Source organism: Alternaria conjuncta (genome assembly GCF_024043145.1).
Source record: "Alternaria conjuncta strain BMP 0040 chromosome Unknown scaffold_41, whole genome shotgun sequence".
NCBI classification, from domain to species: domain Eukaryota; kingdom Fungi; phylum Ascomycota; class Dothideomycetes; order Pleosporales; family Pleosporaceae; genus Alternaria; species Alternaria conjuncta.
This window is the reverse complement of record NW_026250130.1, coordinates 26567-41688: the sequence shown is the minus strand read 5'-3', so window position 1 is coordinate 41688 and position 15122 is coordinate 26567. Positions and strand designations below refer to the sequence as shown.

Sequence of the window (15122 nt, the reverse complement as noted above, 5' to 3'; positions counted from 1 at the left end):
ACGCCTTCGATCGATCGAGTGTCGACCGCAAGTACACCCGCCCCACTTCCCTCTTAGCAAATCAATCCTCCTGCACACCAATAACCAAACTCCTCAAGCCTCCATCCCCTCCTCTTCTCGAACAGTCTCCTACCTAGGCGTAGCAGGCGGCGTCATAATCCCACCTCCACCTCCACCCGCAATCATACCACCACCCTCAACCGCCTCACATTGCGACATGTGGAAGGCCTTCAGCACGTTCTTGTTCTCCGAGAACTCCTCCCACGCACTCTCATCATCCAAGATAGCCGGCATGCGCATCCTCACACACTCGATGATGGCTTTGCGCAACCCGCGATCGTTCTCCGGGCATTGGTCGTGGTGGATGCATGTAGCCAGGTCGACGATCATGAGCGGGTCGGTGATGAAGGGCAGGCGGTCAATGATGGCTTCGGCGGCGCGGCGCTTAATGGGTTCAAGGTTGTACTGTGTGCAGGGTTAGTGTGATGGCTCAGGGATAAGGATATGAGAGTGAGTACCTTGTCCGCGGCGATGAAGAGATCAAGGAGTTGGTTCATCATGAGCTCTTTCTCAATCTCCATACGAAGCGCGAAGTTGGTAAAGATGGAACCAGTAGTCGGGTTGTAGACACCGTACATCTCATCGAGAAGTGTCGAGACAACTTGTGCAGATTCTGGGAGCTCGATGGACTGCTTCGCGGTCTCGGCGAAGCCACCACTGCATACTGCTCTGAAGTAGTATGACTCTTTGCAAAGCTTGACGCGATGGACGCGGAATTGACTGCCACCCGCGAAAATGGTGAAGTCTGACCATTCACCCGTCTTCCGTAGACGAGGCCATTCAGACGAATCAGCAGGGACCGCCATCCAAGGCTGCGGAGCTCGGCTCGTGAAGCCCTGCTGTTCCATGTCGAAGTCGGCCTTGACGAACGCAACCTTTCTAGCACCACGTCAGTCCCAGACACAGTATTAAATGCGGACTGTTACATACTGTGGAATTTCATAGCTGTAGAAGAAGTGGTTGCCAGCTGCTGTCGCAATGTCCTCCAGGATATCGAGAAAGCCGCGAGCTTGGTACGGCAACACAAACTCCAAATCTATCTGTAGATGCTGAAACAGGATCGATACTTTCTTGCTCTTGTCCCGCCAGGCTGCTGCGCGAGCGGTCTTGGCCTGGAAGTACATAGGCTCACCGGTCTCTGGAAGGCGCTGAACAGAGGCAATACGGCCGAAGAACGTGCTATCAACAAAGCCGAATTCAGCGTTTGCGCGGTCCAGAAAGAGGTACGTAGAACCTGTAGTCTTCTGCTCCTTGCCGATGGAGAAGGACTGGAGCAGCCAGAGAACTGACTTAGAGTCCTCGGCGATGGACTTCCGGAAGGGAGGCATGTTGATGTGGAATGTTGGAGACCGTGGGAGAGATGCGGCGATATATGGGACAAAGGGTCGTTGGTGTAAGGAAGGTGTTAGTAAGGTACAAGATCAAGATAGAGAAAGTCGAGTTTGGGGCGAACTGTTTCCATTACCAGCTTCGCGGTGATGAGGATGGCGGTCTTGTTAGCGGTGAGCAGTGAGCGATGAGCGGAGAGTGGCGCGATGGCATCGCAAACAAGAGCCCAAGGGTCTGCCCAATCCGCTAACTCGATTGAGCGACTGTTCGTAAGTTCAGCGTGATCATGAGGGATGAAGAGTTGCATATCAGTTGCGTCCATTGGGAGGCGTAGGATGAAATCGATTATTATATTGCGGCTCGGTGCTATCAAAGCCGTGGGCAAAGCCGAACCCTACAATCAGTTCCTTTGATCATTTGAATCCGACACTCCGTGCCAGAGGTTATGCCGTGATATTTAACGCGCCCTTGAACGCCGATGATCCATATGTTGTACAGTAAATGCGAAAGAAGATCGTTGGTATCGCGTTTCGTTGAGCCAGTCGTCAAGCTTACCAGGTCGTCGCGACCTGCGGATATTCCTTCTTGCTAATCTTGAGATCATCATAGACAGAGTCGTCACCTAAAACTTGATTAACACACATCACACTTGCCAGCAACTGAACAACGTACCGTGAAGATGCTCGACGCGCAGCTCATCCTCGTGTTCAAGCTTCTCAATTTCCTCTTGTGGAGTTTCCTTGTCATGCTTCTGGTCCTTGGTCGTCGGCTCGACACCACTCTCCATCTTCTCGCCGATGAGCAGGATCTGGCAGTACTCATAGTCCAGGTACTTCGGCTTGACTTCGACCCAAGCCAGTCCGCGGAACTCTTCGATGAACCTGGCAATGGTCAGCCATGAATAACTAGTCATATCAGGATCACTTACTCCTTGGGAAAGTCGGGCTTCTGAGGAAGCTGGGCGGAAGCCGGTCCGCTGCGCTCAGGGTTCTTGACGCTCATGACGAAGCTGCCCTGGTCCTTGATACCCAGGTCTTCCTGGACCTCTCCAAGCTCGGAAGGTATGGTGGTGGAGTACACGAGATGGCACGTCCGGTCTTCAGTGCGCGTAATGGCATATACGCCCTCCGCTACTGGCGCCACAGGCTCAGTGCGTCGGCTGCCTTGTGTCTTCGTCTCGTACTCGTCCGCGCCAAAGAAGCTCTCCTTCAGCTCTTTGATGGAAGTGTTCGCCTTTTCGACAAATGCCATGAATTTATCGTTATGCGACTTGGGGAAGACTTTCTTGGGCAGCGCAAACAGTCGGATGTTGTTATCGTCGGCGAGGGCACCGTCGCCTAGCTTGGCTCCGGACGGCATCGGTCGGAGGACGAAGAAGGTGCGTTGAAGGTCGCCGACGCTCTCAGAGTCCTCAACACCGACGCGATTGCGGGTGAAGAAGTAGATGACGCCCTTTTCGAGAATGTTGGACGGCATTTGCTTTGCGCGCTGGGAGGACTCCTCGATCGCGCCTTCGCCATCTGCGCTAGTCTCCTTTGACGCGTTTTCCGATTTGTCTTCGCTCTTCTCTGTCTGTGTAGTCTCTTCGGCTTTGGGGGCGGCGTCGGTGTCTTGTTCCACCAGGTCGTCCGTAGTCTCCATGCCAGTCGTCGAAGGCTTGTCATCATCGCCATTGGCCAATGCCGTCGCGTCGCTTGCGTCAACGAGATCTTCAGCGGCCTTCTTCTCGGCCTCCTCTGCATCTTTGGAGTCTTGACCCCCATCAGAGGCGTCCTTCATCTCGCTGTCAGACTCCTTGCTGGTGTCCATTGTCTCCTCGATAGTAGCTTGCTTCTTGGACGCCTTGCGGTCGCGCTTGGGAGACGGCTCGACTTCGGGCTTGCGTTTGGTGCCGGCTGCGACATCGTTACCCTTTGCTGGGCTGGAGCCACCGTCGGTGCTGCGTGCAGAGGAGCGTGTTCCTGCCATTGTGGATGCAGTGAAGTCAATTGAGTGAATTGGTGTATATCGTGGGAAGTATGAGTGAAAGGATGAGAGAAGGGTGATGGGAGACAAAGCAAAGGAGTAATGAAGGAGGCGGATGTTTGCGCGCGCTCGCGGTTTGTGGCAGGCGCGTCGCGTGAAATGGTGACGTCAATGGCAGTCATTAGCACATCGACGCGTCAGGAAGGCACGTGCAGCATTGGACCATCAGACGGAAGCCGCGAGCGGTCATGAGCGAGGATTTGAGAGCGCGTGAGATAGCGTCGCGCATTCACGCGCTTGATGTAGCAAACCTATCGAAGCTGATATACAACGCCTTCGTATCGTACATCCTCTCATCGAGCGCACCCCGGTCCACGTAGACGAAGCCACAAATGACATTGCTTATTCGTACTTCTCGAGAAAGGCGTGAATGCCGTCGGCGATGCCCTCCGGACTTGGCTTCTCAGCGCATACATCAGGAGTGAAGCCAAACTCCTGCTTCAGATAATCGCGCGTGGTCGGACCGATGGTGCATAACAGGATGTCTCTCTGATCAGCAGTAGCCTTGGCTTTCCCAGTCTCTATGTCGAGCAGACCAAGGCTCTCGAGCATGGCCTGACATCCGCTTGGAGAAAACACAACGACCCACTGCCGTCTCGAGCCCTGATCCGCGTTTCTGCGCCAGATTGTCGAAAAGTCCTCCTTGAAAGACTGCATCTCTCCAGTCTCGTATATAACCAACTCATCTACTCGCGCCCTCTCTTTTGGATCCAGCTCTTCTGACTGCAGGGTCTTTGGTATTATATCCCTCCTCTTGTCGCCGACCATGAACAGTACGGGTGGATTCGCAACACCCAGATAAAGGGCGTTGTAATGCTTCAAGATAAAGCCAGCCAGAGCTTCGCCGTTGCCGGTTTCCTCTCCCAGGATTGGACACTTAAGACCCAGTGATCTCAGTCCGCGAGCTGTAGCTGGGCCTACTACGTACAGCGGCAGACTCTCTGGGAGCAGGTCGTCGATGTCGAGGGCGCCATCTCTACGGATTTCCTCGACAACCTCGCTGAAGGCTTCGACTGCACGCTGCGAGGTGAAGATCAGCGCGCCATATGTCGCAAGACCCTGCTGCGCTTGTGGCACGAAGCCGCGATTGGTGACATGTTGGCGCACCTCACGCAGGGCATCTCGCTTGAACCTGTGCTCGAGAACGGGCACGAAGACGGGCGCATAGCTGCCGTTGTCGAGTTCAAGGAACAGCTCTTCGTACGTGTCTTTGGGCACTGACTTGGTCTTGAGCAGCAGAATGGGGATGCTGCCCCGCGATTGTTCCGCCATAGCCGTGGTTTGGTGTGTGCGTCTGGTGTTCGAGGCCCCGAGTGAAGGGTCAGGACTGCGGGCGGCACACTAGGCCGCCCGCTAAACATCGGGAAAAGTTGCCAGCATCCGTGGTTCACTCGAGACCCTCGAATTTAATAGTTGTCCTCCCACCGCCTGCACGCCTCGCCTGCACATTCACGACTCGGCGGTCTACCCAGATCTCGCAGACCTCTCCCCCCGCTGCAACTCCCAGTCAGCCCCTCAACCCAATTGACTGCCCAGCAAACATGGCCGACGTCGCAACTCCACCCGCCGCCCAGGCCTCGACCAACGGCGCTGCTGCCCCTCCGGCCAAGCAGCAGGTGGTCAAGCCCGACAAGCCCGACGAGGACAAGTACAAGGAGGAGCTCGCCAAGCTGGAGAAGGAGCACGCCGCCGCCCAGGAGAAGCTGGTGAGTCCATGTCCCCGTGTGGTGCGCGCAGTCGCACGGCCACGAGCTGACGGGTGGCTGCATCGCACACCACCACTCAATTCGGGAAAATTACTAACGACACCCAGAACGCGTGCAAGGCCAAGCTCGACCTCGCCAAGCCCAACAACAAGGACTCGCCCAACGCGAAGCGCCAGCAGGAGCTCAAGACGGAGCTCAACGCCATCCGCTCGACCCAGCAGGGCAACAAGTCCGGCCGCAACTCCATCTTCGAGAAGATCAAGAAGCTCGACGAGCAGCTTAAGCAGCAGCTCAACGAGCTCAAGACGGCCAAGGGCAAGTCCAACTACAAGTCGGCCGAGGATGTGGACCAGGAGATTGCCCGTCTGCAGAAGCAGGTCGACGGCGGCATGATGAAGCTCGTCGACGAGAAGAAGGCCCTGGCCGAGATCAGCGCCCTCAACAAGGCCAAGAAGAACTTCTCCGGCTTCGACTCGCAGCAGAAGAAGATCGACGACATCAAGGCCCAGATCGCCGAGCAGAAGAAGCTTCTTGACGATCCGGAGAACAAGGCCCTCTCCGAGAAGTACACCAAGCTCCAGACCGAGCTTGATGGACTCAAGGCTGAGCAAGACGAGGCCTTCAAGAACCTGAGGTCGCTCCGTGAGGAGACCGACAAGGCGCGCGCAGTGCAGCAGGAGAAGTATCAGGCCCGCAAGGAGCTCAAGGACAACTACTTCCAGCAACTCCGCGCTTTCAAGAACTACGAGTTCGAGGCGCGCAAGATCCGCAATGAGAAGAGGCGCCTCGAGCAGCTCCAGTACGTCGCCGGCAAGCGCAAGGAGACTGCTTCCAAGCGTCTCGAGGAAGCCAGCGCACCTGCCTACGGCGACGAGATAATTGCCTGCGAGGGCTTGATCCGCCACTTCGACCCCTCCGCACTCCCCGCGAAGGAGACCACCGCCGCCAGCAAGTTCGCCGCCTCCGCTCAGCGCACCGTCGACGACTCGGGCCTGAAGGGTACCCGCATATCGAAGAAGGACACCGAGGAGGAGAGCTACATGGCTGGTACTGGTGGCAAGAAGGGAAAGAAGGGCAAGAAGGGCGGCGCTGCTGCCAGCAAGTTCAACTTGAACATTGGCATCATCGAGGAGCTCGCCAAGGTCGGCGTCGACCCCCCATCAAGCCAGGACGAAGTCCCCGCCACCGTCGAGAAGCTCCAGGCCAAGCTTGCCCACTGGAAAGAGGACCAGGACCGCAAGACCAAGGAGGTGAGTGATTCTACATACCACTGCGAGGATGCTGCTAACAAGTCTTCAGAATATCGCCAAGGCGCAGAAGGAGATTGACAAGCTTGAGGCTGAAGAAGCCGCAGAGGACGCCGCCAACGGCAGCACCGACGCCGCTCGCAAGCCCGCCCAGAAGAACCAGGCCGTTAACGGCGATGCTTCCGCCGAGGCTGAGCTCGCACAGGAGAAGGACGCGGCAGCGGACGCTGCTGACGACCTTAAGAAGGCCACGATCGAGGACAAGGAGACTGCCGCCGACGCATAGAGTGCGCAGTGTCAAACGTTGTCACTAGGGGTGTTAGCCTCTTGAAATTTGGGTCATATTTCCGGGATATTGGCATGGTGTAGGATCTAGCCCACATCTTCATTTCTAGCTTGGGATCTTGGAATCGGTACATTGTCCGCTATTGTTACGAGATACCAGCATGGCATGGGACGGGGTCACGGAGTGGAGTACGATGTGTCTCATTCAGACGCGCAGCAGACCTAAAAGGTTAATATCACCATCTCATCTTCAATGCGTCGATCAAAGTGACATGTACGACTAAGCATCTAGAACTTGGTCATTAGCTCAAAGAAGCATGACATGACGCAAGACCCTGAACTACAGACTAGACCATCCGCAACAGGAGCCGGTGCCGGTGACAGCCCAAAGGAGTTACCCCACATACATAGCGGGGTGGATGTGGTTCCCAAACGCGTGGTGGTGGTACTGATGACATCATTGGCAAAGTCCTACAAAGTCGCGCGACATTCTCAGCTCCTCTCCCACACACTACCTGCTTACCGATAACTACCCATTCCAAGGTATGCTTTCCTCTCGTTTCCTTTCTCAGTGCATCGCAAGGACAGCGCGAAGGTCGCCTCGAACATTGTGTCTACAGAAGCTGACGCCTTCTCCCCAGCTACCAAACAACCACGCCGCTCAACGCGTATTCTCTACAACCACCATCACCATGTCTGGCTTCAGCAACACCGACACCGGCTCCAAGACGGCCGACCCCTACACCCAGAAGAACCTCGAGGAGCCCTCGCTCAAGGAGAAGTGCGAGGACCTGCTCAACTTTGTCGACAAGACCAAGTTCTGCCTGTTGACCACACAGGCCGCAGACAGCGACCTCTTGGCCTCAAGAGCTATGGCTGTCGCTGCAAAGGTACCACACACCCGATTCATAACGAAAGACATGGCTGACAAACAACAGGAGGGCCACGGCTTCGACCTCCTCTTCCACACCAACACCGAGTCCGGCAAGACGGACGACCTCAAGGAGCACAAGTCCGTCAACGTCGGCTTCATCAACAACTCAGGCGAGTGGGCCTCCATATCCGGCCACGCCTCCATCGAGACAGACCGTGACGTCGTCCGCAAGCACTACTCTCCCGCGCTCAAGGCGTGGATTGGCGACCTCGGTGACGGCAAGCACGACGGTGGCCCAGAGGACCCGCGTATCGGCATCATCCGCGTCAAGGTCAGCACTGCACAGTACGCCGTGTCGAAGCGGACACAGATTGGCGGGCTTGTGGAGCTGGCGAAGGGTATTGCGACTGGTGAGGCACCAAACGTCAACAAGCTGAGGCATCTTGACGAGGCGGAGATTCAGCAGTACAGGTCACAGTAGATGGACATTGGAAATCTCATGATACTCCAAGAAAGAGGAAAGAGATAGAACCATGATGACCAAGAAGTAATCAAATAATAAACATGCTTCCCACCACCATGTCCTCGTTGCATAGATGTGAGCTTGTTGGAGCTTGATGAAACCCAAAATGACGTCACACAAGCGCGTTTCATCCTGGTCCTTCCGCGTGCGTCAAACCTCGGCGCCTTGCACAGCTCAAAGCATTCACCCACCAAACACCCGTCGCATCCCCCATAACCTCCCTCTGCGCATTTACAATGGAAGACCCAGGTACTTCGCCCCCCTCCCTTCCTCTCCCCCATCCCTCATCCCTCCCTCGCGCATCCCGCTAACCTCGCCCTCCCATCGCAGTCAAAGAAATACCCGCCATCATCCACCTCCTCACGCAATCACCCCCGTCCCTCCAACGCGCAACCATCGACAAATACTTCACACCCGACGCCGCGTTTTCGCATCCCTTTTGCCGCACATGGAGCCGACCGAACTCGAGGTGGTTGGTCGAGCGGACGTATCGCTGGTATAAGATTATGAGTCCGAGGATTGATTGTACGGTGGGGAGCGTTGGTATGTCTTACCTTATATTAGCTAGGGTGGGCGGGGGAGGAGATGGGGAGGTTAGGGTGGATGTGGTGGATGTCTTACTCAATCTTCGCACTGCGTGTTCGCACTGCGTGCGAAGACGAGATTTGACATCGAGAAGGTGGTCGTGGACGCGAGGAGATGTGCCAGGAAGTGAAGGAAAGAAGTGCAAGGGCTAATTAAGAACAACAGCATTCGACGAAACCAACCTCATTCTCTACGCAACCATCTTCCAAATCTTCCGTATTTGGTTTATACCCTTCTACTACGCGCCCGTCCGCCTCACTACCGTCCTCCACCTGCGCAAATCCCCCATCACCACCACCACCACCACCACTACCTGCTCCTCCCACACATCAACCATAACTAAATACCACATCTCCAAACAAGAAGACCTCTACCAAGTCGACCAATGGATCCGTTTCGTCGCGCCCGGCGCGTGGATGCTGATCTGGCTCTGGCAGGCTTGGGCCACGGTGTTTTGCGTCGCGGGCACTGTGCTGCTTTGGCCGGTGACGTGGATGGAGGAGAATTGGGGGTGGGGTGAGGGTGTGGGTATGCAGAGTGGAACGGGGCTCGTTAAAGGGTTTCGGATTACGGGGAAGGGGGGGAAGGAGGGGGAGGTTAGGGTGGATGGGTTGGGAGAGGAAGAGGTGATGAAGAGGACGGAGTTGAGGGGGAGGGTTGTGGGGTGAGATGGGAGTGGTGGGGAGGGGAGGTGTGTGGTATGCACGATTGAAGGGTTGCTTGATGGGTAGTGGGATGGATCTATAGGATGGATTACAATAGATAGTACTAGGCTTGAGACTAGTTCACATGAACTTAGCGGTACGTTGTTTTGAAGAGTATGCAAGCATGTTCATACTATTTTTACTACTCCCTCGCGGAACGTCGGACATGACTTTTTCCATGTAGATGCAGGAAAGATTCTGGATCTCAAGCTAACCCTCTGCCGCTGGGCTCTGGCTTGTATTCGATAGTATTCAAATTAGTGGAAGACGGCAAGAAGGTGCTAGAAGGTATAGTTCAGGAAGTTCGAGATCAAAGACACCTGCATGTGAAATGAATGGCGCGCGTTATGATATGTAGCCGCGTGGGCGCTAAACGCACCACGTGAACACCCGTTTTCCTCCACGCGTCGCGTCGCCCAACCCACCTCCACCAAACTACAATGCACAACACCAACGAAACACGAGACTTCCACCACCCATACACGCCCTACGATATCCAGAATGAGTTCATGGGCGCGGTCTACACGTGTCTGGAAGAAGGCAAAGTCGGCATCTTCGAGTCGCCGACCGGAACCGGCAAATCGCTGAGCTTGATATGTGGCTCCATGACTTGGCTACGCGATCATAAGCGACGGAAGTTTGAAGAAGGCTTTGCGGTAGATGCAGCGAACGCAGCGAATAGTGGGGAGCCTTCTTGGATTGTTGAACACGCACAGAAGCAGCGGAAGCAAGAGGCGCTGAGGTGTAAACAGGATCTGAATGAGCGTATTGCTAAAATTAAAGCGAAAGAGAAGCGTGCGAAGGAACGGTATGAGAGCGGCGAGCCTAAGTACAAGAGGCAGAAGACTGCGCCGGGAGATATCGAGAATGACGATGAAGCTCAATTCGCTTTGGATGATTACGAAAGCGATGAGGAGTCTCACAAACGAGCAAGAGCCGGCGCGTTTGACGAATCTGGACTGTCGGCAGAAACCCAGGCTTTGATGGCCTCACTCGGGTACAGCGCCGATGCACCTAAAGATAACGAGGGAGAGGCGCCTGACGAGACGAAAATATTCTTCTGCTCTCGAACACACTCTCAGTTGACGCAATTCTCGAGCGAGCTGGGTCGCGTGAAGATGCCGCCCGCCATCGCCCCTGACGAGAATGTAAGCGGTGGTGAAATAGACACGCTTGTAGAAGACGTGAAGCACCTCACCCTTGGATCGAGGAAGAATCTCTGCATCAACAGTAAAGTCAACAAGCTCGGTAGCGCCACGGCCATCAACGAACGATGTCTGGAGCTCCAGCAAAATAGCAAAACCGAAAGCCGGTGTCCGCATATGCCGACCAAGGAAAGCGAGCCGTTGGTCAATGACTTCCGTGACCATGCGCTTGCGAAGATTAGAGATATCGAGGACTTGGGGGTGTTGGGTAAGAAGCTGGGTGTGTGTCCATACTACGCTTCTAGACCAGCTACCAAGTACTGTGAGGTACGTCGACTATCTTCCTGTCGTGTGTTCATCTGCTGACAAGCTCAGATCGTAACGCTACCTTACCCGCTACTCCTCCAGCGCACAGCTCGTGAAGCGCTTGGCCTCTCCCTCAAAAACCACATCGTCATCATCGACGAAGCGCATAACTTGATGGATGCCATCGCAGGCATCTATTCCGTATCCGTGACCCTCGAACAAGTACAACAAGCGCGTGCCCAACTCACAGCCTACCTCCAGAAGTTCCGGAACAAGCTCAAAGGGAAGAATCGCGTGTATGTTGCCCAGACAGTCCGTATCTTGGACTCTATCATCGCGTATCTGCAGTCCATCGATGCCAACGCGAAAGCGGCAGACGGTTTGGCAGACATGGCTGCAATCATGTCCGGGAAAGGCGTTGACCAGATCAACATCTACAAGCTCAACACGTATCTCCAAGAAAGCAGACTGGCGCGTAAAGTAGACGGATACACCGTGTTCGCCGAGCAAGCGGAGAGTGGAAGCGTGCAGAAGTCAATTGCAAAGTCGGCCAGGAATGGTCCGCGACATACTGTACCAGTCCTGATGCACGTACAAGCCTTTCTTCTGTCATTGATGAACCCATCCAGCGAAGGCCGCTTCTTCTACGCGAAGGAAGAAGTCTCAGGCACCACGTTGCGATACATGCTCCTAGACCCAACCTACCACTTCAAAGACATCGTGGAAGAAGCAAGGGCCGTCGTACTAGCCGGCGGCACCATGTCCCCCATGAGCGACTACGAGCAGCATCTGCTATCATACCTAGATCCCTCAAAGATCATGACACTATCCTGCGGCCACGTCATCCCGCCCTCGAACCTCCTCGCTGCACCCATCGTCCGAGGCACAAGCGGCGCTGAATTCGACTTCACATTCGAGAACCGCAACAAAGAGACTACGATGATCGATCTCGGCACCGCCATCCTGACATTCGCTCAGCACATCCCCGATGGCGTGGTCGTCTTCTTCCCCAGCTACTCCTTCCTCGACGCTTGCATCGCAGCGTGGAAGCGCATCAAGCCCGCGCCCTCTACATCCACATCCACAATCTGGGACAGCTTCACCCAAACGAAGCCCGTCTTCCTTGAGCAGCGCAGCCAACAACAACCATCTACCCAACCACCACCACCATCCAAAGAAGCAACCGCAGACTCCGTCCTCACAGCCTACAGCGCAGCAATCGCATCAGGAAAAGGCCGCGGTGCCCTCCTCTTCGCCGTAATCGGCGGCACCCTCTCCGAAGGCATCAACTTCAGCGACGCCCTCGGCCGCGGCGTCGTTGTTGTCGGTCTCCCGTTTTCTAATCCACATTCTGCAGAGTGGAAGGCGAAAATGCAGTATATTTCCGCGAAACAGACGAAGAGCGGAGGCGACGGCAAGGCTGCTGCACGTGAATTCTACGAGAACGTCTGCATGCGCGCGGTTAATCAGTGTGTGGGCAGGGCGATTCGTCATAAAGGTGATTATGCGGCGATTTTGATGTTGGATAGACGGTATGGGAGTAAGCGAATTCAAGACAAGTTGCCGAAGTGGATTCGGGCGAGTTTGACGGGCGGGTTGGGGGTAGGTGATGTGGGGGGGAGGTTGGATGGGTTCTTCAAGGGTAGGGCTTGAGGGGACGTATAGCGCGACGGTGGTGTGAGGGTTTTTAGGGGAAAGCTTGATGGGTTCTTTGCCGGTAAGACTTCAGGGTATACCGCGCGACGTTTGTGTGAGGGATGTTAGGGGGAAGCTTGATGGGTTCTTTGCCGGTAAGGCGACTGGGTATACCGCGCGGCTTTGCTGGGATGATACGAAGATGACTGATCATCGTATGCGTGCTTTGGTATATTGTCGATTCCGTGGCGTAGCGGTGTAAGACAGCCTTGCGGCGGTCAGAGTAGAGCTTATATAAGTAGACGCCGTTGCTTACGCTAAGGATGTAGTGTAAATTGATATACTCCGATGTTGAAATCAACTTCTACACCGTAGGCAACAAAGTTTCGCGACCGCAGAACATGCCGAAAAGCGGTCTGTTCAAAGCGCATCCTTCTCAGTTTTGGCATGGTAGAAGACTCCGGGAGCGCTGGAACGGCTTCACCGGGTGTAAGACCGGAGATGCTCCCGGATTCTAGTTCCTCTTAGTGCAGACTGGAGTAGGTATGCTTACACGTCGTCTCCTTGTGAAGTACAACATAAGCTCTCGAAATGAGGCTCTATCCTACGTTCTGCTGTGCCTATTGGCGGATAGGTAATCGTACACTGTCGCGGAGGAATGTGTTCGTCCGGTGAGGCGGACGTACACCGTGTAGAGGCTGTCATCAAGCTTTACACAACTAGAAAATCGTTGCTTAGCACGCTCTAAATACGAAGTTATATGCTCGCCGAACACGAGGGATGTATATATAAGACCCGACCTGACCATCTCACTCAACTCATCGAACAGATCCAGCATCTTCATCCACCAACACCACAACGCTCACGCTCCGCAAAACAACATTACTCCCTCCCTCGAACCCAAGCCCGAAGCGTAAAACTTACCCTCTCCTACCTTCTACCCACCACTAACCTCACCCAGCCCTCCCTCAAGATGCGCTTCCAAATCCTCCCCCTCACCCTCCTCGCCACAACCCTCCCAACCACACTCGCCTGTTTCCAAACCTCCCGCTGCTCCGCCCCCAACGGCCCCGACATCGCCGTGCAATCCAACGGCGTGAACGACCCAGAGCATAACCAAGCGCAATTCACCGTTGCCTTCAAAGACGGGCGGTATGGACCCGAGACGTTTGTGGGCATGGTGAACCATTTGAGATGCGATGTTATTGTTAAGATCAAGAGCCCCGCGGCGAATGATGCGTTGCAGTGCTGGGTTGTGCCGCCGGGGGAGCAGTGTAATTTGGATGTTAGTATTGCGGGGATTTGGTGGAGACAGAGCTGTACTTCGTAGGAAGAGGGATGGGGTGGGATAGTTGAGACGGAGATTGACAAAAGTTGAATACAAGGTGCTTATTCCGAACCGACATCTGTATTCGTGTATACATGTTGTGCGTTCCCAACTGATTTTGGTGTGAATGATAGATCGCTAGTTGGGTGGCTTCTAGATTGGTAACCTACTCGAACTTCTACTTATCTAGTCTGGCCTATGTTCTTTATTCAGCCTACTACAAGATTTGCTTCTGGCTATAGAACCAAGCGATGTCTTTATGGCGTGTTCTATCTAGCAACATAATCTGAATACTACAGGCGGAAAGGTGTGTATGGGCTGACGTGATGTGGCTCGTGACATTGAAGTAGGTTTGAGACTGGAAGTAGCTGATAGACCAGTCTGTGGGGCGCAATATGTTTGGAGCGCGATAGATCCAAGGTATACGCGTGATTGTACAGTGATGACTGGTACTGTGTGATGGATTGTCAACAAGTTTGGCTGCACCGTTGGTTTTGCGCATCAGATGAACTGAACCTGAGTAATCGCTGGGGCTCTCTGGCTGTCATAGCTGCAGTAGTGATGAATAGCTACTCTGGCAGGTCCCCCGGTGGCTGTTCCTACATGTGGCCTAGGCTAAGAAATCCCAGCGTGATGTTGGTAACACGAGTTATCGTATCCAGCCTTCAGGTTCAGAAGAAAGATGTTGCAGGGGTGCTTGGACGGGCGGCTGTAAACGTCAGTGCGGGGCGTCAAGACATGCATCACGGCGTTTTTCGCCTGCAATCTGCAGCCTGCACACTTCGATACCTCTCTGGCCTGGTGATGCTCAAATTTAAATCTCCAATACCCTCAAACAAAAATGAGTAGTGTTCATACTTGTTGGCGCCCGACTTCGTCTCACACATGTTTCTGTCCGCCAGGCCTTCCTACCCCAGATGAAGTGGATGGAATTGCGTTGATGACATGGGGAATTTACCGTGATAATGCTCCGCCACCTAGCTTCGAAGTAACTAGATCCGTACATATACAGAGTTAGATCCTTTCGCGGGCGTAATGAGCCTCTTTAGTATCAGAGCGCCGGGCGTAATCTGACATGATGTGGCTACCGAGATTCGCTAGGATAGCCCAATGGGAGGCCACACACTGCGGACTTGCTACCCATCGTTGCGGAGCGAGGGCAGTAGATCCAGGGGTGATTTTGAGCAGATCCGAACGCCCACTTCTATCTGATAACTTGGTAGTCACCGGTGGACGATGTGTGCATTATAAGACTGAGTTGAAAGCTGTTAACATGATACAGGATGCATCCGCTCAGTTAAGCCGTACTTCGCTCGATGGTGCTACACTGAACCCGGAAGTCAACCATATTGCATGAAGATCCTGCCAATC

General features: G+C 54.5%; 6 protein-coding genes across 6 annotated transcripts; 3 read left to right on the top strand and 3 right to left on the bottom strand.

The window, feature by feature from the left end:
• Nucleotides 1-129: 129 nt before the first annotated feature.
• J4E85_011690 (uncharacterized protein) lies at nt 130-1388 on the bottom strand (the record flags this gene model as incomplete). Its single annotated transcript, XM_051475891.1, has 3 exons — nt 130-465; nt 519-939; nt 991-1388. 3 exons carry the CDS (start codon nt 1386-1388, stop codon nt 130-132), a joined length of 1155 nt encoding a protein of 384 aa, XP_051320313.1.
• Nucleotides 1389-1940: 552 nt separating this feature from the next.
• Nucleotides 1941-3357, bottom strand: J4E85_011689 (uncharacterized protein; the record flags this gene model as incomplete). The annotated part of the gene is made up of 3 exons (XM_051475890.1): nt 1941-2011; nt 2062-2270; nt 2318-3357. The coding sequence occupies 3 exons, from the start codon at nt 3355-3357 to the stop codon at nt 1941-1943; spliced, it is 1320 nt and encodes a 439-aa protein (XP_051320312.1).
• Nucleotides 3358-3756: 399 nt separating this feature from the next.
• J4E85_011688 (uncharacterized protein) lies at nt 3757-4686 on the bottom strand (the record flags this gene model as incomplete). The annotated part of the gene is made up of 1 exon (XM_051475889.1): nt 3757-4686. The coding sequence occupies one exon, from the start codon at nt 4684-4686 to the stop codon at nt 3757-3759; it is 930 nt and encodes a 309-aa protein (XP_051320311.1).
• Nucleotides 4687-4955: 269 nt separating this feature from the next.
• On the top strand, nt 4956-6653 carry J4E85_011687 (uncharacterized protein; the record flags this gene model as incomplete). Its single annotated transcript, XM_051475888.1, has 3 exons — nt 4956-5120; nt 5228-6370; nt 6420-6653. 3 exons carry the CDS (start codon nt 4956-4958, stop codon nt 6651-6653), a joined length of 1542 nt encoding a protein of 513 aa, XP_051320310.1.
• Nucleotides 6654-7344: 691 nt separating this feature from the next.
• On the top strand, nt 7345-8007 carry J4E85_011686 (uncharacterized protein; the record flags this gene model as incomplete). The annotated part of the gene is made up of 2 exons (XM_051475887.1): nt 7345-7542; nt 7591-8007. 2 exons carry the CDS (start codon nt 7345-7347, stop codon nt 8005-8007), a joined length of 615 nt encoding a protein of 204 aa, XP_051320309.1.
• Nucleotides 8008-9778: 1771 nt separating this feature from the next.
• J4E85_011685 (uncharacterized protein) lies at nt 9779-13754 on the top strand (the record flags this gene model as incomplete). The annotated part of the gene is made up of 3 exons (XM_051475886.1): nt 9779-10810; nt 10859-12250; nt 13386-13754. The coding sequence occupies 3 exons, from the start codon at nt 9779-9781 to the stop codon at nt 13752-13754; spliced, it is 2793 nt and encodes a 930-aa protein (XP_051320308.1).
• Between the last annotated feature and the right edge of the window lie 1368 nt (nt 13755-15122).